At 52.0% G+C, this 25,945-nt stretch overlaps 6 protein-coding genes across 6 annotated transcripts; 3 read left to right on the top strand and 3 right to left on the bottom strand.

The window, feature by feature from the left end:
• Positions 1-1,224: 1,224 nt before the first annotated feature.
• N7482_002212 (uncharacterized protein) lies at positions 1,225-2,537 on the bottom strand (the record flags this gene model as incomplete). Its single annotated transcript, XM_056684337.1, has 2 exons — positions 1,225-1,997; positions 2,060-2,537. 2 exons carry the CDS (start codon positions 2,535-2,537, stop codon positions 1,225-1,227), a joined length of 1,251 nt encoding a protein of 416 aa, XP_056547943.1.
• A 678-nt stretch (positions 2,538-3,215) lies between these two features.
• Positions 3,216-4,013, top strand: N7482_002211 (ubiquinol--cytochrome-c reductase subunit 7; the record flags this gene model as incomplete). The annotated part of the gene is made up of 4 exons (XM_056684336.1): positions 3,216-3,331; positions 3,539-3,647; positions 3,722-3,775; positions 3,924-4,013. The coding sequence occupies 4 exons, from the start codon at positions 3,216-3,218 to the stop codon at positions 4,011-4,013; spliced, it is 369 nt and encodes a 122-aa protein (XP_056547942.1).
• Positions 4,014-4,527: 514 nt separating this feature from the next.
• alkA (DNA-3-methyladenine glycosylase II) lies at positions 4,528-5,823 on the bottom strand (the record flags this gene model as incomplete). The annotated part of the gene is made up of 3 exons (XM_056684335.1): positions 4,528-4,591; positions 4,655-4,771; positions 4,874-5,823. 3 exons carry the CDS (start codon positions 5,821-5,823, stop codon positions 4,528-4,530), a joined length of 1,131 nt encoding a protein of 376 aa, XP_056547941.1.
• Positions 5,824-10,762: 4,939 nt separating this feature from the next.
• On the bottom strand, positions 10,763-11,137 carry N7482_002209 (uncharacterized protein; the record flags this gene model as incomplete). Its single annotated transcript, XM_056684334.1, has 1 exon — positions 10,763-11,137. The coding sequence occupies one exon, from the start codon at positions 11,135-11,137 to the stop codon at positions 10,763-10,765; it is 375 nt and encodes a 124-aa protein (XP_056547940.1).
• A 2,440-nt stretch (positions 11,138-13,577) lies between these two features.
• ecm33 (GPI-anchored protein Ecm33) lies at positions 13,578-14,904 on the top strand (the record flags this gene model as incomplete). The annotated part of the gene is made up of 3 exons (XM_056684333.1): positions 13,578-13,641; positions 13,713-14,538; positions 14,610-14,904. 3 exons carry the CDS (start codon positions 13,578-13,580, stop codon positions 14,902-14,904), a joined length of 1,185 nt encoding a protein of 394 aa, XP_056547939.1.
• An 8,745-nt stretch (positions 14,905-23,649) lies between these two features.
• On the top strand, positions 23,650-24,702 carry N7482_002207 (putative HLH DNA binding domain protein; the record flags this gene model as incomplete). The annotated part of the gene is made up of 1 exon (XM_056684332.1): positions 23,650-24,702. The coding sequence occupies one exon, from the start codon at positions 23,650-23,652 to the stop codon at positions 24,700-24,702; it is 1,053 nt and encodes a 350-aa protein (XP_056547938.1).
• Positions 24,703-25,945: the final 1,243 nt, after the last annotated feature.

Below are 25,945 nucleotides of genomic sequence, written 5' to 3'. Positions count from 1 at the left end.
GAAGAGAAGGATGCCATGGACCATGGGTTAATGATAGCAAGGCTATAAGGGGATGTGGGGATGTGGGGAGATATGAGAGGGGGTGAATATTAATGTCGATCCGTCAGTATTGAGGGCCATGTTGAACCTGCGAGCAAAGATTTGATGCTTTCACATTCTTCAACTCCCAAGATAGTTTGGTCAACGTCTCAAGCTTAACTTGTGATCCTCCTTCACCTGGAGGTTTTCCAGTCAAAGCCACAGGTACTATGAGCCGGATCCCTGTAGATGTCGAAAGCATGCAATTGAGATTCAATCATTAAAATCTCCCGAGCTTTGGAGTTGGTGGAATATGTGAAAAGGAGAGAAAAACCCAAGTGAAGAAATTTGTGGATGAGGGTCAGGTCACATGACCATCGTTTCTGCTAATTGTGGGGCCCCCAGGCAACATCCCTTCGAATCGAATCATGCCCCGTTCGAATATTACATTCCGTGTGCCATTTAGTCATTTCCTTGAAATTATTTGAAGATAAAGTGCGTCTGGAAATCAAGACCCGTCTTAGATATCTGTCTATGCATTTTGCACCTCTATTAATATAGTGGTAGGAGGCTGCCCAACGTAGTACTAGAGGCAACTCGATAGCCCATACTGTAACCCGAATGGGATCCATTGAGTACAAGTCGATAAGGGTGCAATGGGAGTTAGGAGAAGAGAGGTGCTTGGCAACCAAGCAGTGATATATCAAAGAAAAAAATAGAACCGAGGCAACGTGAACATGTAATGTATGTACAGGGACAGGACATGCAAGAGCCATGCGTAATGGAATAGATAAGGATAGAATAAAAAACGCTTAGGAGAAACTGCAGAGATCCCCGGACGTCTTCAAGAAGAAGAACGTGAAGATCCCTGACATGTGATCAAGGTATCAGCCGCGGAGCCTTCACATGCAAAAGCTTCCAGCAAGGAACACTGCCATCTATTGTTTGCCGAGATCTCTTCGGCCAAAAGAAAAAGAAATTTGGAAATGCTATGGGGAAATGAAGCCCGTTCGCTGAAGAAGCCACCCTCTGGAAACATTGGACCATGCCTCCAAGTTCTATACAAACTGGGTGGGGGAAAAAGGCCGCTGGGGTGGGCGGGAATAATGAGGCACTATAGTCAAGTGCAGGGGTAATTTCGAGGTGGGAATGAGGTGAGGCGGAAGAGGTCTTTCTCGATCGTTGCGACAGATCATGGTCGTCGAATCATATCGGCTCGCCTGCGGCTTGAGCCTCCGCCCTTTTGAGCTTCAGCTGTCCTTCGTGCTGGTAGCCGTGAATAAGCTTGCGGAGGTACTCATAAGTAAGCATAGTCGTCATGGCAGCCGGGACGGCCCGGAACAGGTTTGTGCCGATCCCGGAATAGAATGCACGCCAGCCCTCTTCGTGGAGGATAGTCTGGCATGTGCGGATGATTCCACGGTACCGAGGGCGATTGGGCATGCCGTCAGACGATGAGACCATGGGTGGCCGGCCACGGTCATGAGGGTGGTTCAAGCCGCCCCTGAAAGAAATTTCTTCTGGCGATTGTGCGGGTGCTGTGCGCTGCTGTGTTTGCAGCCGCGTCCGTAGTACTTCATGGGGGTAGGTGATGGTGCTTGCACAAATCTTGCTCAGAAACGTGGCAACGGAAATTCCGACCCAGTGAGAGCTGCCCGTGTCGGGATGCTCTCCGATACCGTATCCAGTAAGTGCCATCTTTAGATATTCGTAGAGAGGAAATTGGATGGCGACATGAGTCAGCCCCAGAAGAGCGGGTGTGAGGCCGGAGTAGAATGAACGAATGCCCTCAATCTGATACATTTTGCGGGCAGCATCCCATGTGCTAGAGTATTGCCAGGGGGCTCGGACTCCTTCGCTGTTCTGTTTGAGACTCTGCGACATGAGCCTTGTCTTGATGACCCAGATAGGGTTGGTGACAATCGTCGAGCAGGCTCCGGCGGTGACAGAAGCATAGCCGCGGGATAGCCACCAGTTGTCTGTAGTCAAGGTCAGTAAAATGCAGTTGCTTCCATTTCGTATGTCCCAAGGAATCACCAACCGGTATGTTCATAGAAATATTCTCGTGTGCGGTCATACACTGCCAGGTAAACTGCCCAAGTGGGGAGATATCCCAGCACCATAGGGCCGAGTCCCTGATACAGTCCGCGAATACCATCCTCGCGGAAGATCATCTTGCCCGTACCCAGCATTCCCCGGTATAGGGCCTTTGTCTCCATGGCTGGTCCTCCTCGTCGGGCAAAGCCACCTTGGGCCTGCAGCTTGGTCTTGATGACATCGAGGGGGCAGGTCACGATGCCAGAAGCAACGCCTGCGCTAGCTCCACAAAATGGAGCGATGTACCAGTTCGGAATCTTGGTCGCGAAAATCTCGAGGCGAGTGGTGAAATCGGATTTCGGCAACGCATCGGTGACGGGCACGTGTGGAGCGGGCGGAGCAGCATTGTTTAGATGAAAGCTTTGAGCCTGATCGGCGGTTGTACTGGCAGCTCCAGTGCTGCCGCTGCCGTCGGAGCGCATCGCTGGGTTGGCAGGCGCTCACGCTTGTCTGTCCGTCTTGATCACCGAGGGCTCCGGGACCCGAGCATATCGGTTGCTCGATCCGGAACCCAAGAACCCGTTTTCAAATCCTGATAAAGAGTGTGATGAAGCGTGAAATGGATCGTCAGGCGGATGAGGTAATATGCGACTGATATGTGGACGTTTGAATGAGGAGAGTTTTCTGGGCGCTGATGGTTACCGAACCGGTCTGGGTTGAATGCGATGTCCTATGATGTCGCAGCACCGGCCGACGGAGGGGGTGGGGGTTGTTTTCCGCACGAGCAAGCACCCCTATCAGCCCAGTGATTAGGTAGCACCTCAGTAAGCACCAAGACCCATATTCCAATGATCCAAAAAAGGGTCTGAAAAGCGCGACGGGGAAATGAAGTTCGATTATGATATGGGGAATTGGTGGTGCGAGGTGGAGTCTCCGGTTGGCATTCTTCCCCACGGCCTGAGGCTGCGACTCGGTGTACCTGCATCACGTGGGCTGTGTTTCTCAGGCATACAGGCATACGCATGCCGGTCTGGGACTAGCGCTGCAAGCTCCGTTTTGCACAACCTCGCAACATCGGGTCATCTCGCGTTCAGCCGGACCGCCCTTTCCTTTCCCCCGTCCAGAACTTCCTCCTGTCAATTGGATACCCGGGATCCAAAATGTCTGCCCCTTCGATCACCAACTACATCGTCAAGCGCCCATGGCTCAAGCGCTGGATGACCCCCCTCGCCCAGTGGTACACTGATGCCGCCGGCTACAGACGCCTTGGACTGAAGTAATTATCGCCCTCACCTCTATGCCGCCATTTCCTGCCCACCGCGAGCGGTCGCAGACTGCCAAAGTGCTGCCTCATATGTGATTCAAAGGCACTGTCAACTCCAACCGTTGCCATTGGCGCTGTGTCGCATTCGCCCGTTGCGGTCACTCTTGATTTCCCCTACGGCCATACTCATTCCGCCGCATATACTAACCTAGTCCCTAGGTTCGATGACCTGATCCCCGAGGAGAGCGAAACCGTCCAGAAGGCTATCAAGCGTTTGTCTTCCAAGGAGGCTTACGACCGTGTCTTCCGTATCCGCCGTGCATTCCAGGTCCGCCCGACCCGACCCCCCCCCCTTCCCCTAGTCCAGGGCCTCCGAAAAGCTAACAAAAGCCTCAATTGCAGTGCTCTATTTCTCACACTCTCCTTCCCCCTAATGAGCAGACCAAGCCTGAGGAGGTGAGTTCCCTTATGCAAAACCGCTCTCCCCGCAATCATCCCCGTATCAGCCAATCCCGTTGCGAGGATTTGTCACTTCGAACCCCTGGCGACGAACACTCGTCCAACCCCCTCAAGCAACATAATACTGATCACACGGACTGCTTAGGATGTTGAGTACCTGAGCCCCATTATCCGCGAGATCGAGAAGGAGGCCAAGGAGCGTGCGGACCTCGACAACCTCGTCGTCCGCAAGTAAACGCTTTCAAGCGGTGACTTGCAAATGACTACGAAAGCGATAAGATTTTCAGGGCGAAAGGGCTGCCTACATGATATAGAAGTCAGGTTTTTTTTGGCGAAGGATTCGCATCCGCCGTTGTTGGGGGTGTCTGGTAAATCCAATGCGTGTGTACTGATACTGTACAAATCGACTCTTCTTTGTTCCAAATCGATATCCGGTACTGCCCTGCCCGTCCCGGGTTTGGTCATAATGCATTCTTTGGGCCGTGGTACTTCCCATGGTTTCGCGATGCCTACTCAGTTGCGTTGTCCAACTGCGGTTGTGTGCCCGGCACAATTGTCCATTTTTCCCACATCTCAAAGTGTTGGACTACTAAGAGTTCATTGGGATCTCATTCAAGTCGTAATTGAATATGCACATGTATTATTTCGGTTTCAATGGTATAATTCCAACTGTATAAAGTACAAAACGTTGGATCCGGCGCCGAAGATTCTCATGAAATGATACTGGGTATATAATCTCTTGGATCTATTCATCCAGTGAGAACAGCAACATCTACATTCTCGATTCGCCACATGTACCACATAAAAAGACTCCTACAATCCCTCAGTTAGCGAACAGTGTCTGAACAATTGAGGCCAAGAATGTATTACCTATACGGTGCGAATTTCGCGGCCAACTCCAGCATGTCCTTTTCTGCCATATATTTGAACTTACCACCACCCTTGCCCTTCAACTTGCTTACATCTCGGCCGACAAAGGCAGCGCAACCCCGTCTTGTTGAATGTTAGCTTGATATCAGAAGAAACGTCAAATGGGGTCTTGCCATCCACCACGCGGCAAGGAAGCCCAGAATGCAGGAGCAAATGTGAACTTACTGCACACCCAAATCGCCAGTAGAGAAGACGTCGATGCGCTTGAGAGCAAAGCAAGCGAACATCTCAACAGACCACCGCCCCAGCCCACGCACAGCCGTAAGCATCTCCACCAGCTCCTCGTCATTGGCACGAGCCAGCATCTGCGCACTCAACTCGCCCTTCGCAAACTTCTCCGCAAGCCCCTGTACATACTCTGCCTTACGCTGGGACAGACCCGCGGTACGCAGCGTCGCAATATCACACTGAGCAACCTCCTGAGGAGTCGGGAACCGCGAATGTGGCAAGGGAGCACCATCTGCACCGCTCGTCAAGTCGAACAATGCCACAAATTTATTTCGAATAGACTTTGCCGCAGCCCCTGAAACTTGCTGCCCGATAATGCTGCTGACCAAGCTGTTGAAGGGTTCAATCTGCTCTGCCAGTCCCGCGGGCGAAAACAACGGGCAGGGATGCTGTTCGATAACTGTTTGGAGACGGGGATCCGTCGCGATCAAGTGAGCGATTGCCTTCTCGAGTAGTGTCCCTGTTGTAGCGGCTGGCCGCGGCAATCCTGTCTTTGAGGGAGAGGCATCTTCCACACTAGTTGGGTATGCGACGACCGAAGAACCGTGAGGTGTGAGGAGGGTCGCGTTCGTCCGATGCGGATCAACTGGGCGATCAAGGGGAGGAGGGGTGAGACGGCTGCTGCTCGGGATATCATTAGTAGCACGCTTATCGTCTGGATCCTCCGTACAGTCCTCCACGGTTGAGGGCTCTGGAGACCAGTAGGTACTCTCAGACTGGGCTGTTCCTTTTTTTGGATCTTTGGAAGCTGCTTTCTTGGCTGTGGTGGTCTTGCGAGGTTTTGCGACGCCGCTATGTCGCACTCTCGGTGCATTCGGTGCTGGATTTGGCAGCAGTGGTTTGATTGTTGGGAGTGCCCCCAGTCGTGCTGAGCGTCTTAGGGACATTATTGGCCTCATCAATGGAGTATATGTGCAATCTGGAGCCTTAATGTAAGTCTAGAGGATTAGTGGTAAGATGCAGGGCGGTGCGGAGAAGCACCCTTGGGGTGCGGGCCGGGATTCCAGGCGGCACCATGCCAAGCATAGCGGCTTCCGAACACTGCACAAAACCACCATGCAAACCACGATCATTAGAATGAGGGAAAACTTCAAAGAGACCGGCCATGAAACCTCCAACTGCATTTATCTCTATATTGCCTTCTATTTTGCATTTGACAAGATGTGCCGTTGATGACCTCGCGGCTTTCATTCTTGTTGATCACGGGCGTGCTATATGCTTGAGAGCATTTCCCGAAAGGAGATCCAACCAAAGTCGCTCGAAGTGAAAGGTAACGGTACATGTATAATGTACTTTGGGTAGCATTGGATAGAGTAACTCCGTGGCTTGCGCCCTGGATTACAGATACCTTTGGTGATCGCGTATGCTTTCCAAGTGTTAGGTTCATTGGTTGTAGCTTGTTCAAGTCCAACCTATACAAATGTAGATCCTTGGACGGGGGTGTACCTCACAGTTTGATGGTTGTATGTGGACGTCATGTCATAATCCCACCAGAAGAAAATATGTAGCGGCACCGTACTATTGATCTTGCATTTCGAGTTAAAATCGGGGAGCATATTGCTGACCATGTCAGTGTAAATGGCCAGCGAGCATGAGAAACCAGGTCCTTTTCTGGCAACAATTGAACAGAACTACAGCCTCGTTCAGCGCAACACGTACATAGATCCCCGTCTCGGTAGCCACGGTAGCATTGTAGCTCATTCTTTCAAGCGTGAAGTGTCCGCTAATGGGCATAATGTTTCCAATCTCGTAAGCTGATGGGAAGGAGATCTTGTAGAGAGGTAGATCTTCATCAGGTGACGCAATACCAAGTGCGGCCAATATAGGGGTGACGTTGGTGTCATGCGCAATTTCGTGGGCTATCATTATCATTGAAGCGATTGTGGCGCATGTGGTAATAGTGTTCACAAGTTAAAGAACATGGTTCTAGCTATTTCCGGCCCTTTGTTCAACAATTTTAATAATGCATTCGCGTATACAGACCCCACAGCCTTGACATCCCGATCGTCAGGGCTAAGGAAAGGTTAGTTTAGACTCTGGCGGTCAATCTGAAGCATAGACATCATCCATGGCAAACTCACCCAGCACAATAGAAGAACAGTAAGTCCTGTGTATAGCCAAATTATTTCCACTTGTTCAAGGTAAAGCATTGGTCCAATCAGAGAATCCTCGCACAGTCAGCTCGAAGGCAGACATGACTATGCGGCAGTTGGTGTTGGTGATGCAAGATTGTGACAGGCCCGTGCTCAACATGTACACATTAGCTGGTAAACATCGGTTCATTCAGATCAAGTCCTGGATTCTGCTTATTGAGTCGATCAGCAGCAACGTGACATGTGAATAGATCCGCGCTGAGGCTCTCGCATTTTGGGTGCGGTTGTCTCTGGGGCACACAGGAGCGACGCTATTCACACCCATGTCCTCGCTCTCGGAAATAATGTTCAAGGCAACAGAGTCAGTGTAGTGCCACCCAAGGAAGCCCTTCACCTATATTTAAGAACAAAACGGTTAATGATTTCGAGCTCTTATGGTAAACGGACAGAGTAATTCGTGACATACCGGCCTTGCAGGCCGGCTGTACCACCCAAGTTCACTGGTCTACATTGGAATTGTATCCTAGCCCCAAAGATAGCCATACCGCACACGATGCTCGGCACCGTGCCTGTATGTCATCAGCAGCTCGTGGTAAGTGCCAGTGGCTGTCTCTAGTCCGTAAAGACCTTCGTTGTCCACGTAAAATGCTCACCAATTCAAAATGTCTTCAAGATCCTTCCGATTCTTGTGCCGTTGACCAAGTCATCATGATAAAACATCATGGGAAGCGATAGCCGCGGGGCAGTAGCGGCGTGAAGATAGATGCAGCTATTGAGAAGCTTTGTAGAATCACAGAAGGGAATGGAGATCTTACTTTCGGTTGCTATAAGGTCCTAGGTCTCCAATGACCTGCAAAATTGAGTACCCATCAAGAAATGACTGGTCATATGCGGGGGCAAATGTGAATCGCCTCGCGTAGTCAGGTTTCTGTATGATTCCGTGGTGATGGCGGCCGCACCGAGTAGCCCACAATCATGTCTGACAGGACTCATGTTGAAGTCGGTAAGGTGTAAACAAAATATGATGGGCGTCAATAAATCAAAAAACTATCAGTGAGATCTCGTTCTAGTTCCCAGGAGGCCGACTCAGGGGCAGGCGAGCAGACATGGTAAATTTTAGCATGACTATACTTGGGCACGCGACCTCATGCCTCTATTGAAAAGCTAATGGAATGTTCTCCACTTCCCCCACACCACCTATTGTAACGTCAGGTCGCTTATCTGAGATCATCAATTCTAAATCAAAGAAGATTGTCTGACAAGAGAGCTAACACGAGGGATCAGCGTTCCTGGGTTTTTGAAGAATGACTAATCCACCCTCGATGCGTGGGACCATCCCCGCACATAGTAGATCGACGCAACAGCGAAGGCACAAGAAGAAGAAAATGGTAAACAGGGCTGCCGAGGCTCTCCCGACGTTTAGCCACGCAACGTAGTTATCGGAAGGCTTAGTCGCTAGCCGATCATTCCTTGACAGCGAGTATTACTCTGCATATCTCGCTAAATCATTGGTGGACCATATGGACCAGCTAAGCGAAAGGGGAACTTTAGGGACATGGAGAGGTTCTACCTTCGGTCTTGTGCAAAGTCGTGGGCAAATGCAGATGAACCTTAGACTCGGGCTACAACTGCCTTGCAATGATAGAAGAGTCGATGCAATAAAGGGTGCATGCATCCTTAGGAGCTTTGAAGTCAATTTTCGTATGGCAGCACCCGGTGTGACTTGACAGCTCAGTTTATTTCTTGATATTAAGTCGATGCCTATAGAAGATTTCGACTCGGGAAGCTATGAGTTTGAGTGAAACAAGTTCTTTTTGGCTCAATACCAGAAGTACAAATCAGTCTCATATCGACCGTTGAAGAATTGCTACGCAGGTCCCGATTTTTAGCAAAGATGTGACTATTGATCGATGGTAAATGACCTTGAAGAGATAGATGTGGTAGCGCGATTTCTGCGGGCTTGGGGCCTCCAGGCCCGGCAATTCACCCAGTCATTACCAGACTCACATCCAGAAATACTCACTCGACAGGGCTCCTAATAGCTGCTGAATGCCATGTGGCTCGATGTGGCATAAAATCCTTGGATGCGAATCTCCCATACAGCCACGTGGTTATCAAACTTTTAATTTGAATGGACGATCAGGCAAAGGCTATTTGATGACCGTATTAATTCCAGGGGTGTCACCCCGGACCTAAATTTTGATGGAACCAGTACTCCCTTCTGTCCTCCTTAGGCATGCTACGGGGCAAAGAAACAGATGAGGCGAAGCCGTTCGGCTATCAAGTCGTTGGCATTTAAAGGGGAGGGAAAGGATTCTAGGGCTCTGTTGATGACACCCGTATCGGTTGCAAGTGGGAAGATTGGAGGGTTTTTATCAGAGCCACTCGGTCATCAGCGGTGCTTCAATATTGCATTTTCAAATGGGGTTTATTGGGTAGGATAAACCTCCTACATAATTCAATAATTTGCCTTATCGAACAAGAAGCTTACCATGCAATTAGCTCACAACCCATCTACCAGCTGTTCCAAGCCGGGTTTCTGAATACATCTGTTTCAGATCAGGCTTTGATCTGGCAAAACTTTTTCCTGTAGAAATATTGCAAAACGAGAGAGACCCGACCTGATGTGCCTGACGATGTTTTTTCTTCCGAGCTGTGCTACCATGAAGTCGAAAAGAAAGCAGCAAGGGGATTGTTTCTTTGTTTTTGCGCTATCTACTGCATATTAACATCAATGTTTCATAAAAACATGTAGATACTTTGAATTTGGGCCAGCGACATACACTGTAAAAAGCAGAAATTGTTCGCCGAAAGAAGAGTCGATATCGTCCTGTGCCTGTGATTAGACCTAACCCAAACGTTCTCATAGAATGGTGTTCATTGCGATTGGTCCAGGTCTACTCCGTTATCTGCCGTACCAAAGATCTACTTCAAGCAACGCAAGAAACCATCGAATCTACGGTAGCCCACAAAACATGGCGAACCCCAACACTTTTGGCATTGCACTCGACCGACGAAGAAAAGAAAAGGCCGAGCTGCGACCGGTTGCCGCACACTGATTCCATGGAATATCCATATAGTGTGCATACGGCAGAAGCAAAACTCGGGCTACGCTAGGCGAGCTTGCGTCAGCAGCCGACGCAAAGTCAACAGCTCCCCGACACTGAACAGGTTCTCAGAGAGAAAAATCCATTTCCGAGTGGGGTTGAAAAGCCAATCGTCCCAGTTATGTCCATGCTGGTCCGCCAGTCATGGAGAGGCATCTCATTCGCAACTGGATACATGGGCTGGATCTTGGGAGAAACGTTGTGCATGCAAGTCCAAGTTTGGGCCATGGTACCTAATCCCTGCTCATGCAACACAACGCAAGCCTGGAAGCCCGAAGGTTCGCAAGTACAGAAAGAATAAAAATAAAAAGCTTCGCAGCTCTCACCCTCGGGCATCACCAGAGTCGGAGGCCTTTAGACGTTATTCTAAATCCCGCCCAATTCCCCACAGCGAACTCAACCGAACGTACTCCGTACAGTACCCTGTAGCAGCTCTGCAAGCCTGGTGTATGCAATACAAAAGGTTGGTGCGTGGAGGTGGTCTCGTGTCCCTAAGAATGCTGCCTGCCTCCCCCTTATTTACGTTCCCGTTTTGCTTCATTTACCTCCAGGCATTCCTGACGACGAACAAAGAACGCCCAACCTAGGAGATCGGGAATGTGAGTCAAATGTCATGCGGTGGTTAGTTATAGCACAGCGAGCTCAGGAGCTCGCCGAAACTTGGCTGTGCCTGCCGCGCGGTACCCATATTTGTGGCGTCCAGAGCGACCCGGCAGCTGATAGCTCGGTCGTGCTGCGTGCCTCGCCGTCTTCGGAAGCACAGAATTCCTTGGTCCGTCCTCCGCGCTGTACAGAAATTTCATGACGTGGTCAATGCCGGTGACTACGCATCTTCCCTGCAGAGTATCCATTGACGATTCTTCAACTAGTTTTTCAAACTGGATAAGCGACCGCTTCGCAATGGACCGAGTGGAGTGATGGGCGTCAGGCCCGAGGCCGGTGGAGCCAGTCGGTTCCGTCCAGCGATCTGAAACAATCTTACAGGCCCAGACAGCCAGCATTACGAATACCGAACGGTAAGTTTTGAAATGCACGATGTGACCACGGCTCCAGGGTGTTTATCAGGACCAATCTGGACGGAGGCCAGAGCACACCAGGGACGATAAACAGCCTTCGCATAGTGACTGGCAACATTCGGTCGTAGATTCATGCCTTGGGCAATTAATCAGATCGCCCCCCAAGACGACCGGAAGAATCAATAGCAGGGGAAACGTAATGTAAAGGCCGCCTAGACCAGAGTCGACGAAGCTCTAGACGGGCGATCGTCGCAAGTATTCAAGTGACAGGAGCTCCCGGCGGATCTGACCTCAACAGTGGCAAGGATCCGGTTTCGTTCTTCTACCAAATTTTACACGGCCACCAACAAGACGCAGCGCCAGCATATGATTCAGTCGGCACTGCCATCGCCCAAGCCAGGGGTCCTGGTCAGCATCCAACAGCCCAAAGCTAGTTTTTGATACAGGAAGACAGTGAAAGGAACCAGTCTATGAAGCGCGTCTCGACGATCGTACTTTGCCACCCGGCTAGGGTTCATAATCACGTCTGCAGGGAACAGGGGGGAAGCGAATAGTGTCCGTGAGTGTCGCTCAGAGGGCATTGCTGGTTTTTCCACCTCCCAACATCAGCATTCGGATGACTCCTTATTATTGTTCTTGTACCTGATAATATTCCATACCTACTTCTACTGGACACTCGTGAGCGAGGGGCGAGTAGAACAACAGCATGTCGGACCGCAGCTAGGATTGGCACTAATCCAGGGTGAATCATTCCAGCGTGCCAATCAGAGGCCGGGCATACCGGACCCGTCGACGAGGGCGACAGGGGGCGCGAAGCGGGTCCGTGGAAAAGGCTTGAATTCCTGCAAATTTAGATCGGCCATCCAAGTGCAAGGTCCAGTGATGAAAATGGGCTTTGTTTTGGGGATGCGACCGGGGAAACGGGGGCAATTGGGCCGTGGGAAGTGGAGGACAGGTTTCCGGCAGCTTTGTACTGAAGATTGGAGCCACAAATGTTTTTAGCGAGAGGTTTGATCAGGGGTATGTACGGAGTAATATTAATCGACTCGAGCTTGGGGGCATAGATGACGACACCTGGGTGATAAACACGCCGATGGGGCCGTTGCTATTAAATCGTCTGGGCAACTCGAGTCATCCTACAATATGGTGCGCATCTCTTCAACTCCGAAGCCACTCACTGTACCGGGTATTACCAGCAAAGTATGGAGTACTGTACACAGTACTCCATACTTGTACACGCACTGATGTATTGTGCCTAGTGTACAGTACTCCGTACAGTACTGTATACTGTAGACAGGTTGGACGGTATGTGAATACAAGGCCATAGTACCTGCGATTCCATGGCTGTGGAGTTATGATAAAGAACCACCAAATTGGCTTGCTCTGATACGCCCGATCAAAATCATTGCCTCGGTCAGTACGGGGAAGTAGCGTCGAGGGCCGCTCTCTCCTGTTAGGTAAGCCGCAGTGGTACTCCTGGAAGGACTTGTTGTACAAGCCATCGATGCACAGTGGCAATCGCATGCACCAACGTGCTTCCGTTCTGGCCCTAGTGTGCTGCACGCCCTCGATTAATGTGATTGATACAGTTGGCACCGAGAGTTGCGGGTTCTAGAATTCGATCGAGTCAATCCAGTCGATGACCATTATACCTGGATGGAATCCAAATATAATTATCAAACAGGCCCCCATCCAATCAGAACCTTTTCTATCAACGGGCCTCACCCATGGAACCACCTCAGCAGGACCAACACGTGTGGAAGGAGATGATACCGGTCGGGAAGGCTCCACTTCGGGGGCACAAAATGGAGAAAGGGGGCGCCGCACGGGCGAATAAGCCATTGGTGAGGTGTTACGGAAACAGCACTAAACGGCTGGGTCTGGGCGAAAAGCAGGACTTGCGTCGAAACCAGAGTCAGCACCTTACCTGGCCATACCTGGCAGATACCAGCCAGATACCAGGTCAAATACACTGGTAGTGACCGCGCCGGATTCGGCACTGTGTGGACAGTGGGCAGTTGCGCCCCCGCCCCTTGTAATGGTTGTATTTATACCACCGCCCCCGTACCACCCGTACGGTTCCCTGATCCGTCTGTTTAGCCAAACACCAAACAGAACGGGACATCTCCACCCAGCGCCTCCTTTCCTCCTGCCCCAAACTTCTTATTCTTTCTTCTCTCTCCCCCAACCCGTCCATTCGTTCTTTCCCTTCGTGTGCTGCTTCTTCCCTATCCTCCCTTTCGCTGAGGAGCTCATTTCTGTCCACTCGTTATCTCTCATCTTCTTCTAATTCGCATCCTCATCGGTACGTGAACAACTGACCTGCCGACGCGACGACTCTTATCTTCCCTCCCCTGGCCCACATCATTGGATCCTGCGAACCCGGTCAATTAACACAACACGCGCAGAACAGAAAAAAACCGTGATGTCTCTCACCAAGTACATCCTGCCCATGCTGGCTGCCACCCAGCTGGCCTTCGCCGCTGAATGTGAGTGGCTCCCTCCACAATGGCCAAGCAAACTATGTTGCCTAGCAAAAACTGACCGGACGTGCCTTCAGGTGGTGATACTACCGTTTCCTCCCAGTCTGACGCCGATGGCATTGCCACCTGCTCCAAGCTGAAGGGTGATGTGACCATCTCCAAGTCCTACACTGGCTCCCTCTCCCTCGCCGGCATCGAGACCATCACCGGTGGCCTGATTTGTGAAGGTGGTGAGAACGTCACCGACATCACCGCTACCTCCCTGACCTCCATTGGCAATGCCTTTAACCTGGAGGGCCTGACCCGCCTCACTATGCTTTCTTTCGCTCAGCTGAACTCTGTCGGCTCCATCAACTGGAATGCTCTGCCCAAGCTGCAGTCTCTCAACTTCGATGCCGGTGTCACCGATGCTGGTGATGTCAGCATCCAGAACACTGGTCTGACTGACCTGACCGGTATCTCCCTGAAGACCGTCGGCCAGTTCGACATCGAGAACAACCGTGATCTCAAGAAGATCAACATCAACAACCTGCAGAATGCCACCGATCTGATCAACTTCGCGGGTAACTACGATGGCCTTGAGATCGAGCTCCCCAACCTGGGCACTGGTACCAACATGACCTTCCGCAACATCTCCAGCATCTCCGTCCCCTCTCTGGAGAAGCTCACCGGTCAGCTCGGCTTCTGGGGCACTGACTTCCAGACCTTCTCTGCCCCCAACCTGACCTCCACTGGTGACCTTGTTTTCAACGACAACTCCCAGCTTTCCAACATCTCCATGCCCGCTCTGACCAAGGTCGACGGTGGTTTCACCATTGCCCGTAACGACAAGCTGCGCACCATTGACCTGCCTAAGCTGAAGACTGTTTCTGGCGCCATTGACTTCAGCGGCATGTTCAACACGTAAGTGCCGTTTACACAAATTGTGTCCCCTTCCACTTTGTCTGCTCAAGCATCTGCTAATCTCCCCCTAGTGTTGATCTCGCTGATCTGGAGGATGTCGAGGGTGGCTTCAACCTGCAGAGCACTGACGGCACTTTCAACTGCACCCACTTCCAGAGCATCCGCCAGACCGTCATCAAGGGTACCTTCAAGTGCGCTGCCAAGACCAGCGACCCTACCACCTCCAACGGCAAGTCCGGCACTACCTCCAGCACCACTAGCACCAGCTCCTCCAGCACCAGCTCCGGTGCTGCCATTGCCAACGGTGCCAGCATGGCTGTTGGTGGTGTTGCTGCCCTCTTCTACGCCCTTGCTCAGCTTGTTTAAGGGGTTTATTTGCGCCTGGAGAGGAAAGGAGTGATGTTTTGTGCTGGAAAGATTGTAGATGCAGAGTCCCACCAAAGCAATGGTTTCGTTTTCGTTTTGCACTGCGGTTCTCATGATAATAATTCCGTCTTCTTTATGAGGAAAATTCGCAATATGAATTCTGTCCTCGGAAGACATCCCTCGTCGCCGTTTCATCGGAAAGGAGTTTTACCTTTTTTTTTTTTTTATTACCCCCTTGTCCTTATTGTCTCGATATGTGTTTACCCATAAGTGCACTCCGTGTGCTAATGTATTCGGTTTGCAATTTGTAACCCATTCCTTTAGTCTTTGTACGCCCTTGTTAGTTTGCACGGGGTCCCTCCCTCGTATGCCCTTTTGTAGGATCTTTATCCCTCGGATGGGGACATTTATATCACATTCCCTGCCTTCGTCTAAAGGGCATGTGCGATTATCTCATGTCCCTGCGTTCGTTTGTCGAGGCCGAGGATCGCTGACGTGATGCTCAGGCGGCCTTGTGCTTGACATTCTCAACCGTAGTCTTGTAGTGTCGGCATGCTTACGGTACAACCAGTATCATATGAGGTCGTTCACTGCGTGAGGTACCACGGCGATTCTTGATATCCGATCTGGATGTCAAAATATGTAAGGGCCATAAATAGTCAGCGATTGCACCTCCATTTCACTTTAGGCCCGGTATCAGGTAATAACGACATGCAATATATATATGGTGTACATCTGTGTGTGTGTGTGTGTGTATAGATATCGCTTAGGTATATAGTCTACACGCAGAGTTGCTTCAGTCAGTCGGTGACTCCATAGGTGCTCATCGCCCGTATCATGTTTAATCTACATCATATCATGCCAAGCGAGAGAGCGAAATGCACATATCGAAGCTATGTTCAAGGCTGAGATTCAAGTTCCAAGTCCGCCACGAATCCCTTGCACTACCCGGTAGGCCAACGGGTGTCCATCTGCTGTAGAACCATCGATATCACATCCATATCTTAACAGGCAATATCTCCCCGGCCAGCTAAGCTACATCCACCCAAAGGCACAATCCAAGAAAGAGAAATTATCTCGGGCAGGCAAGAGGATGCTCCCCCAAAGCCACAGGTCCAATCTAACATATCCAGGTAACCGGGATTCCAAAATGAACCCATATGCACCTAGTGCTAGGCCAAACTCGCCACGGTGGCCGCTGTCAGAGCCATCCATTCTACAGAAGTACTACACAGCGGGACCAAACCCCGCGACCAACGCACACTTCCCAGATGGAAACCAGGCAAAGAGCCAGAGCCGGGCCGTCGATTCCCAGTCGTGCCTCACTAGTAGGGAAGTCTCCGGGCAGAGCACGTTTCGAGCATAGGCTACGAAGGTGCTGCATAGCCACGCATCGCCCACATTGATCCTATCCACCCTGCGGGGGCGGGAGGAAGGATGGAATGCAATCGAATGATGGTATTCGATCTGGACTGGAGCCCGATCACTGTAGCCCGAGGATGATTATGGACCCCGAGCGAACGGGTGGGTACGATAAGAAAGTCCGGAAGTAAATCGTTGTTAGAGTTGCAAGGAGGATACTACAGCGCGAGCCATAGCCATAGCCCGATGAAGCACTAAATGGCCGGAGACGGGCGTTCGAGCGGACACGAACCTCGGGATCATCTCCCGGCCATAGAACAGCCTGGATAGCGGTGGCTAGGTGGCTAGAAGGGCGGGGACGACTGGAACCGTGACGTAGTGGGACTAAGGGTGCACAAGCACAAGGCTGGAGCTAGAAGGAGAGGCGATCAAGCGGGCGGAACACGACCACGACCACGATCGCGAACCACGCCTACGCCTTGGCGGCAAATAGAGGAGTTAGTAGGTGTGCAAAGATGCGAAAAATGGATCCTCCGCTGGATGTATAACACTTCCCCGCTCTGAGAAGCGGTTCGTTTTCGGCCATGTGCGTCTCAGGTGCTCGTGTCTTGCAGCGGAAACGAACCACCATCACCGCCCACTCCCCACGGTGCCGGAGACGCCAAGTGGATGTGTCGAGTGTTGGGCCCGGAGAGCTGGGCCCTTAGTGAGATGGTGCGACGGTTCCGATTCGAGGGTCAGATGGGTGGGCGTGATGATCACTGGGCGCCAAAGGTACTTCATGAAGAACTTCGTAGCGAATACACCATCCTCCGAACAGTAGTTAGATTTGTTAGGCTGATGGAGTAGGTCCTAAACTAAGGCCGCATTGTACCGCGAGATCGGAGGTTTATTTCTAGCATGGCGGGCGGGGGGCTGGGTGGTGTGGGTTTTACGGAGTACAGTAGTGAACTGGGGTCTAAGGTTTTGGTTAGACGCGCATCGTCCCCAACACAAGAGTCCAACCAGGACAATTGGACAGGGAAAAGGCGAGGAGTTTCCATTACCTGAGATGTTGGCCGTGGTCGTGGTGGATTAATGGGTGGCTGGGGGCGGGGTGAACGCTTCGACTGCCACTAGCAAAGAAAGTACGGAGTATGGAGAACGGAACCAGAGTCCAGGCCTAGAATGTGGGACTGGAAGAGTAACTGCATGGCGATATAGACGGGGAGTGCGATCGCGAAATGATCTTATCTTGCATGCGCGAGAAGCAGGAACAGGATGCGGAATCAAGGAACCCGGCCTTTGCAGGTGTACGATGAGATGTGTGGGATAGCTCTAGCTTTGGCTTTGGCTTTGGCTTTGGCTTTAGCTTTAACTTTGGCTTTGGTTTTGGCTTTGGCTTGGACTTTGGCTTTGGCTTTGGCTCGGCGTTGGTGTGTGTTCAGGGCGAACTGACTCGGCTAGCTTAAAAGTAGCCCAGTGCGAACAAAAGCACGAACGCAAGTGCATGCTCCCCCTCTTTCTACCCACGTACGTGGCTCGGGAGGGATCGTGCCTGCACAAGTAAAACGCAAACTTCCAGGGACGAACCCGGCGGTATACGTTGAATGGGGGTGACAGATCAGAGAGGCGCCCATCGCGAAAGCGCCCACGGGCCTGATTCCTATCGACCGGGCCGCACTAGTTGGCCCGTCTAGGCGCGATCCGTCCATTCATGAGGAGGCGGAGGTGGAGGAGGGTACGAGGCTCTGTTGACAATTTACTCGCGCTCAACGAATAAATTGGAGCGCCCGGGATCCTCTTCTCTGTCACAGAGCTTCTTTCCCTTGTGCGAGTGGTGCCATCCTTGTCGTGTTGGGGTCCAGCCTGGTCTTCGCGCGGGGATAGCAATTAAAGTTTGGACTTTTCCCTGTCACTTTGGGAGCCGAGCAGCACCGAGGGGTGGATGATTGGCTGGGGTTTTCGGGAGCAATTCTATAACCTTTGTGTGGAGTAATTAGGGTATCAAACTCTCGCAAGGAGCAAGCGATCGGGATCTGATCGGGGGTGCTAAGAGGGAGTGTTTCGCGAAGTTGGGGGGGGCCTGGATGCCGGGAGATTTGTATGAGTTGGACGGAACTTTTGAGCATGTCTGTGAGTTCGTGAGGGCCATGAACCGAAGGGACCGTGGAAAGTCTTTCTTGCAGTAATTTTTGGCCTCCCGCTAAAGGCTGGCATCAAAGATACCTCTAGTGGAGTGGGAGCGAGAGAGGAGGATGAGTCGGTCTCTCGGGGAAAGTGGACTACAATACACAGGGCAAGGCGTGTGGGGGCAGTGGTGGCAAGGGATACATCGTCCCGAGTACTCCGGATACCTTCTCCATGGACTTTGCGGTACCTTGTCGCCATCCCGCTGCATCCTGTATACTGTATGTGGGAAGGGTACCTGAATGAAGGCGAAGTGATGCGCAAAGATCGGGGTCTAGCCCTTCCGATATCCATTAGGACACTTTCGCCTTGCATTGGAGGCAACTGGTGATCCAGGTACTTGGGAAGTGGAGACCTGGGAAATAGGATCCCGAGGTCGATGAGCGGCAGACGATGGAGAGCGTACATGGATATTGCCCCATGCAAATGCAGCATGTAGGAACCCAAACTTTCAGGCCGATCGAGGACAGACTCCACGGGCTGCGAGCATCTCCGGCCTGCTTCTTACTGAGATGTGTCAGATGCAGCGAATTTGAGTTCCGAATATAGTACTCCCGGAATAGACCTTGAATCTATGCCAAGGCGCTACTAGATCTGTATGGTACCTGTAGTCCTTGCAGCATCCGGTGACCGCGGCGACCAGTCGGATAATTCAAACAATTTGTTTATGAAACTCTGCTGAGGAGCATCGTGGCTTCGAGCAGAGACATACCTAGTGCGCGTTTCTTTTATCGGGGCTACCCTACAGTAGGTATTTTGGACGTCTTGGGCACGGCCCCGAGGGACAACAGTATGTCCCCCAGTTGACGGCCCTCCAATTATGACTCCTGGCCCTTGCGGCGCTCCCACCAGTCGACATTATGTATGGGATACAATTACTTCTGCACATCATATTCTATCGTGCTCGTAGGGACTTTCGGACTTCCTTGTATGCCTATAGCTGCCTTGGGAGAGGCCATAGCCCTTTGGCATGATGCCACCCAGGCACCTCGTATCATGGCTGAACGAGCACACTCATCCCTTCCTCATGACCCATGCATCCCATGAGCCCAAGCACGAGTCCACCTCCATGCTTGCCACTTGACTGGGATGAAATGTAGGCGGATCTGATTTCCCAGTGGGGTCTGCCAGCACATACAGTAGTTTGCTGTACCTACAGGGAAGAGGGTAGAGGAGGTGAACAACCCGGATCTAGAAGACGCAACTGAGAGCGGATCGATCTTCAACTGAAGAAACGGATCGTATCCCCGCAATGGGTTACTCTACGGGTGTTCAGCGGAGTACCGTGTGTGAAAGCGAGTCGTGTTGGTGGGGAGCAGTATATTTGTAGCGTGTTGTAGTCGAAGTATCTAAGGCGGACCCCAATTGCGGGCACGGAGAGATATCGCAGTAGTGGACAAAGCGCATGAACCGGTACTTTTGGAACACTTTTTTTGGTCCTGAGATCGAAGCCCGCAATCGTATATGGCGTGGAAAAAGCCGTAGATCGAGCGGACGAGCAAGTTGATCCGGAAGGAGTGAGATCTCAGATTTACCATGGAGACCCGAAAATTGGTCCCCCCCCCCCAATTCTGTACGGTCTTGAAGGCAGTCACTCAATTGATCTTTCTCCTGTCCTCCCCGAGGACGATACTGCCCCCGCCATGTCATCCATTCGACGATTGTGACATGACAGGTCGCGGGAGGGTCTCCCTCGTCGGCTGAGTCAACTAGTGGCGACTATTGGGAATAACTCGGCGTGAGGAGGGCCAGCCGACCGCGATTATTGGCCTGCAGGGTTTGGTCAGTGAGCCCCTGGCCCGTGGAGGCAAAATCAAAGTAAACAGGGCTGGTCCTTGTAACTGGAGCCGCCCGGGACGAGATCCCGCCCGAACGCCGAGCGAGCTTAGAGGTTTGAAATAGTATGGTGCCAACCCGCAGAAGACGGGGGAGACAGTAGAATGCAAGATAGGAGTGCTACTGCTAGTCTTCGAAGTGTACGATCGATCTCTCGATTCTTGCCTGTCCTGGGATTCGGGTTCCCAAGGCCAGGAACCACCTAAGTAAACACTAGAGACAACACAGGGCTCGGACTCAGATTCAGTTCCCAGGGATCAGGGTCGCAGGGTGTGATCTCTGACCTTGAACTCAAATTAGTACTGAACGAAGGCCCATAGGCCTGTCGGATGACACGGAGTGCATACCCAGGGACGGGACCAACTGTACGTCACTCAAAAGGGTAGACAGGGAGACGCAACATCTGGAAGATCGTTGAACCTGATGGGTCCGGGGAAGTTCCGGAAGGTGAAGTAGGTTTGGCTGATCTCGAATGGTTCGTGCTCGGTGTGTCTGTGTTTTCCCCTCGAGTGCTCCTGCAGCCGCTTGCTGCGTGCCGGCTGCAAACTGGTCTTAGGCGCAGCCGCGGGTCCCTACGAACGGAGCCGGTGGCATGCAAGAAGCACAAATTGGCTTTGGGAATGGGTCCAGCGTAACAGAGGGGGTAGAAGAACATCACACATGATGGAGGAGAGGAAGCAGAGAGGAGACAAAATAAGGAAAGAGAAGGGCAACCGTAGTGCGGTTATACTACATAATTCCGTTCAACACCGTTACTGTCAACCGTTAACCTGCTGTCTCTCACTGCCTGGGGAATTTCCCGGCGACGGTATCAATACCCACATAGCGAGTGGATAGCTCGGTGAACGCCTTGAGGAAAGCAAAACTCCAGCGAGAACGTGGGGACTAGTCCGCTAGGGCCCCCCCGGATGAGGCCGAGGGGGGACGAAATATGACAGCTCTGATCCCGGTCGCTGCGAGGACCCACTACCCCTCTTACCGACCATGGGCCGAGACAGAGGAGCAGCCCTGTAATAACCTAGGAAAAATGATTATTTCCCTGAACCTCATCGCATGGGCTGAGGGCGTGGGGCGGATCCCCGCCTGGAGGAACGTGCAAGTGGTTAGGGCTTGGCCCCGTCACCTGCCGGCGATACTCTGTGGCTCATGACTCGTCCAACTCCTCCCCAGCAACAAGACTAACGGAAAGCCCAACGTCCGTGTGTCACTTTCTCCAATTCCAAATCACTTCGGTGGCGCTGATTCGATGACTGACAGGCATGCTATCCTGGTCGCTGGGTCTTGGAGCGTCCCAACTCGGTGGTTATCCTCGAGCGATCACCTCGCTTCTGGATGATTCACCCCCTGGTGATTCGCTCACCCGAACACATCCCCGTCAGTAATGCTCCTGGTTGTCGAATGATATGATCATGAGTACTCCCCCGGACTCCTCTGTAGATCCGCCCGTGTTCGGCGAACGCCGCTTCTTGTTCAATGCCATTTTTCAATCTGCTAGGCTGCCAGATTATTTGATTTGATGACCCTTTGCGTATCAGAATGGAGCGAATGGAAGTCCCTCTCTAATGGCTGCTGGCCCTCCTCGCATGTCTCATAATGGTACCTTCCGAGGGTCCTTGCTTCCCTCTATTTGACTTTGAAGCACGACGCTGGAAATACCCCGAGAGGAGCTGGTTCGCGGAAGAAGGATCAACACAAACCCCTTGATGAGCTCCTAGCTATCATGGTAGGTTCTCCTGAATATCGATGCATGCGATCGAGGGCTCCCCCAGGAACCATTCGATGCGAGCATATCTGTTACAGCCGACGTCTCAAGATGGTTCGTGATGCGTCTAGATCCAAGCGGTGGTTTTGATTTCTTTTTCGATCTGGAATATGCAAGTACGGCGTCCAGAATCCGTTTTAGGAAAGGTCTTATAAATTCATGATCCAAGAGGATACGACATGATGAAAAACATCATATTATTGTGGTTATTTTTTTTTTTTTTGACTCCGACCCAGTCCGGACGGGCGGGAAGTATCTCGGACCAAGGAACGAAGCGACTAGTGTATCCTCGCGTCTTGTGTCCGAGAACTTTCTCTGCCGAAACTCAGGGAAACGGAGGAATTCCAAGAGGGGTTGAGCCGTCTCCAGGCTAATTATGCACGGGCAAGAGAGAATGGCATTCACAACATGAGTATTATTCCAATGCGATTCAAGATCACAATGGGAATTATGACAGTTCAGTGGCCTTCATTAGGGACTATCGATGCAAGGGCACCGCACGGCTGGTCCCTCTGGCTTTCCCCGAGACGATCGCGATACCAGCAGGCCGGTTGACAAATCAAGAGCCGTGGATCCTCGCTCCGGACCTGCCTTTCAGGCACGATCGAGTGGCACTGATTCGCTGATCTGCTCGTTGGCGACGACATGGTTCGTCTGCACGGGATGTGACAGATACGCTGACAATCTCCCTGGGCCCTAGAGATCTTTTTTTGGCGCTTCACCCCGACACCCGTCCTGGTCAATGCAGTCCAGAGCCCACCCGGATGGCCAGCCTCGCTTCCCCGTCGTAACCGTGGGTCTCCAGCCGGACGCCATGCAGCATGCACGGTATCTGTCTGTATGACATCCCGGTCTTCCGCGCTTGATGTCTGTCGATGATCGGCCCTGATCGTTCATGCTTTCCCCCCTCTTGGGTCAGGAGCCAGATGACGAGTCCCGAGCTTCGGGGTCGCCCTCGATCGTTGCATGGCTTGATACATGGCGAGCCACCAAAAGTCCTTTTTCGCCCTTTCCCCTCCTGGACCTCCTCATCATGGCCCGTCCCCATATAAACATGCATCCAGCCCCGTCACTCTCAAGCTGAACTGTCTCACTCATTGTCTTCGCCTCGCGTGGGTTTTGATCCTATCCTCGCCCTTCTTTGTTCATATCTGCTTAACGCCTCTCCCCCTTTGTTCATCCACACGTTTTCGTTTACATACATTGCGATTGTTGATCGGTGACGACAACCACCGGCTCTCTCTCGACCCCATCCCTCCCTGTCTTTGACCGTGTGTGGATACCCCGTGTGAAAGGACGTGCTCAGTCCCTTGTTATATTTCGTACATAGATTCTTGTGGCTTTTGACTCGACGGCACCGACTCCCTTCGCCCTCTGCAAATATCAATCCTTCCACGCCTGTGCTTGACGACCAACAATGATGTATGAAGAAATGGGTTCTATGACTGATGACATTCCGCGACGCTGCTCGCTTCCGTGAGTTGCCTACCAGCTGCCCGACTCCCGGGGCCCTCGATCTAATGGAATTATATATAGCTCTCTCAAATCGACGACTCCCAGCATCACCGGCACGACCAACCTGGGCGAGGACCGCCGCCTGCCTCCTCCCACCACGCATGGAGCCTCTGCCCCGCGGCCCTTTCAACCCTTTCCAGGTCAAGGATGCCTTTGCTCCTAGCACCCCGGGGCCCCAGGACTCGTTTCAGTTCAAGTCCCCATGGTCCGGCAACGAGCCGATTGTGGCACCGCCCTCGCCAGCCAACTCCGCTGAAAGCTCCTGGCAGGAGTCGTTCGTAGCCCAGAAAGCGGCCTCGACCGAATGGCCGACGGATCTCTCCCAGACGGAGATCATGACTCTGATTGCTCCCCAGAACATCAACCGCAAGGCACCTCTGCAGCAGCTCTGCGGGCGCAAGCGCAAGGGTAGCATTATCTCGCCTGACCCGGATGACCAGCGCGAGAAGCACCGCATCGCCGAAGGCAATCGCCGCAAGAACCTCAGCCAGTTGCACCGCGAGCTGGACAGCCGCATCCACGATTTCTTCCTGGAGCGTGCCGGCTGGAATCCATCCAAGAGCCTGCCACAGTCCAAGGAGCACATCGTTCAGGGTGCCGTGTATCTCATCGACTTCATGCTGGCCATTATCGTCCACCTGATTCGCCAGGAACAAGTCTCTCCCCAGCTCTCCGAAAAGCTACAGCCCCAGGTCCGCTGCATGCAGCTGCAGCAGCTGGTTACTTCCCTCCAGCAACAGAACCAAACTACGCAGCAGCAGTTGCGCGCTGCCAAGGCCGAGAACGAGCTGCTGGCCGACCGTAACCGCGCCCTCGAGTTCCAGCTCAAGTCCTACGAGCAGATGTTCCGCTCGCCGAAGACCGAGAACACCAGCCCACAAACGCTGGTCGACGTCCCCGAGCACAAGCGCCAGAAGAAGGCGTTGCCAGGCTTACGTGTCTTCTGCGACGAGATCGAAGCCAGCCGGGCCCCTGAGGCGCAGTATCAGCACCACGACGGCCTTTCCAGCGCTACATCGCAGACCTTCAGCAGCTCGTACCTCAGCTCAACGCCACCCACTACAGGCCCTTCATCCCCTGCGTTCCCGCTATCGCAGGCTTCCTCCTTCACCTTCTCGGCCTCGCGCCGCCCGTCCCTGCTTGGCTCGCCCTGAGCCACGATGTGGCGACCATAACCCATGCCAATACATGTATTGATGCTGATGTTCATGACCCTACCACTACTACCGCTTTACCTTGCTACCGCCCGCACCAGACCCGCACACACCCCCGCCCCTTGCAGACGGCGGCGTTGTGTGCCCCCTTGATACCTGTGCGTCGCTGGTAGGCTCTGGCAGACGAGATTCGCCACCAATACCTCATTCGTCTGTCTTCCTCCGCTGCATTGTTCCCCCTTTAGCGTCTGCATTGTACCACTATTTGACCTTGCCACTTTACCCCTGGGAGAGGCGAGGTCCCCAGTCCTGCTCCGTGTTCTTTCCTCTATTTTTCGTTGGTGCGAATCTTGTCTTCTATATATGCCCCCTTCTTTTTGGATGGATTTTCTGAATATTTGCTCAACCAAAACGGGTGGCTCGTCTTTTTTTGCTCTTTCTCAGTTTCTTATCTTTCGTTTGTTTATTCTTTGGCGCTGTTAGGATATGGATATATGATCGGGTGGTCTTATCTCTTCTGTGTTTATTCTTTTACTCTTTCCTTTGTGCGTTTCTTGTCTATAGTCTTTGACTGTCAATTATGAATTCTTCTGATAGAAATTTCGTCTTCCGAAATGCCTTGGAACTAGTAATGAGTAATAAATCGCCGTCAAGAACACGTTTGGTATTTAGCGGCATCCACCGGACACGTACTCCCCAGCACTTGGCTCTGGGTTCTCGACGTAGTGTGTGTGTGTGTTTGTGTGTGTGTGTGTGTGTGTTTTCCAAATACAGTCTATAATCTGTTTACACGGTCGGGCCAAAGGATGATCAAGATAAATCTCGTTTGTAAGAATGGAATATCATCTAAACAAAACCTTTTGTTGCTCATTTGTTAGATTAATTTCGACTGGAACGGGTGGGATTACCAAACCAGTTTCTGGACCGTTTTTTTGAAGGGGAACGAGGAAGCTTTTGTCAATGGGTTGGTCCAACGTTAGATATATAAACGAAGGTTCCGACACAGGATTCAAAAGGTGACTCCCTCAATCTCATCTTCAGGTTCATCTAGGTGGCATTCAAATCCTATCTACTTCCGCCATGTGGCCTTGCTTCAAATACAGTCTGCGTAACAAGTATTGCAGTTTTATGTTGAACCCGTGTAGTTCGACGGCATGCATGGGGTTCAATAGAGCCACTAGGGCCCATTGCTAAGTTACTTTGTGGGAGGACGACCTAAATCCCAGAATAATGTAACACCGAT

Source organism: Penicillium canariense (genome assembly GCF_028826845.1).
Source record: "Penicillium canariense strain IBT 26290 chromosome Unknown utg000001l_segment0_segment0, whole genome shotgun sequence".
Classification (NCBI taxonomy): Eukaryota; Fungi; Ascomycota; class Eurotiomycetes; order Eurotiales; family Aspergillaceae; genus Penicillium; species Penicillium canariense.
Note: the sequence above shows the minus strand (reverse complement) of the source record. Positions and strands in the feature narration are given on the sequence as shown.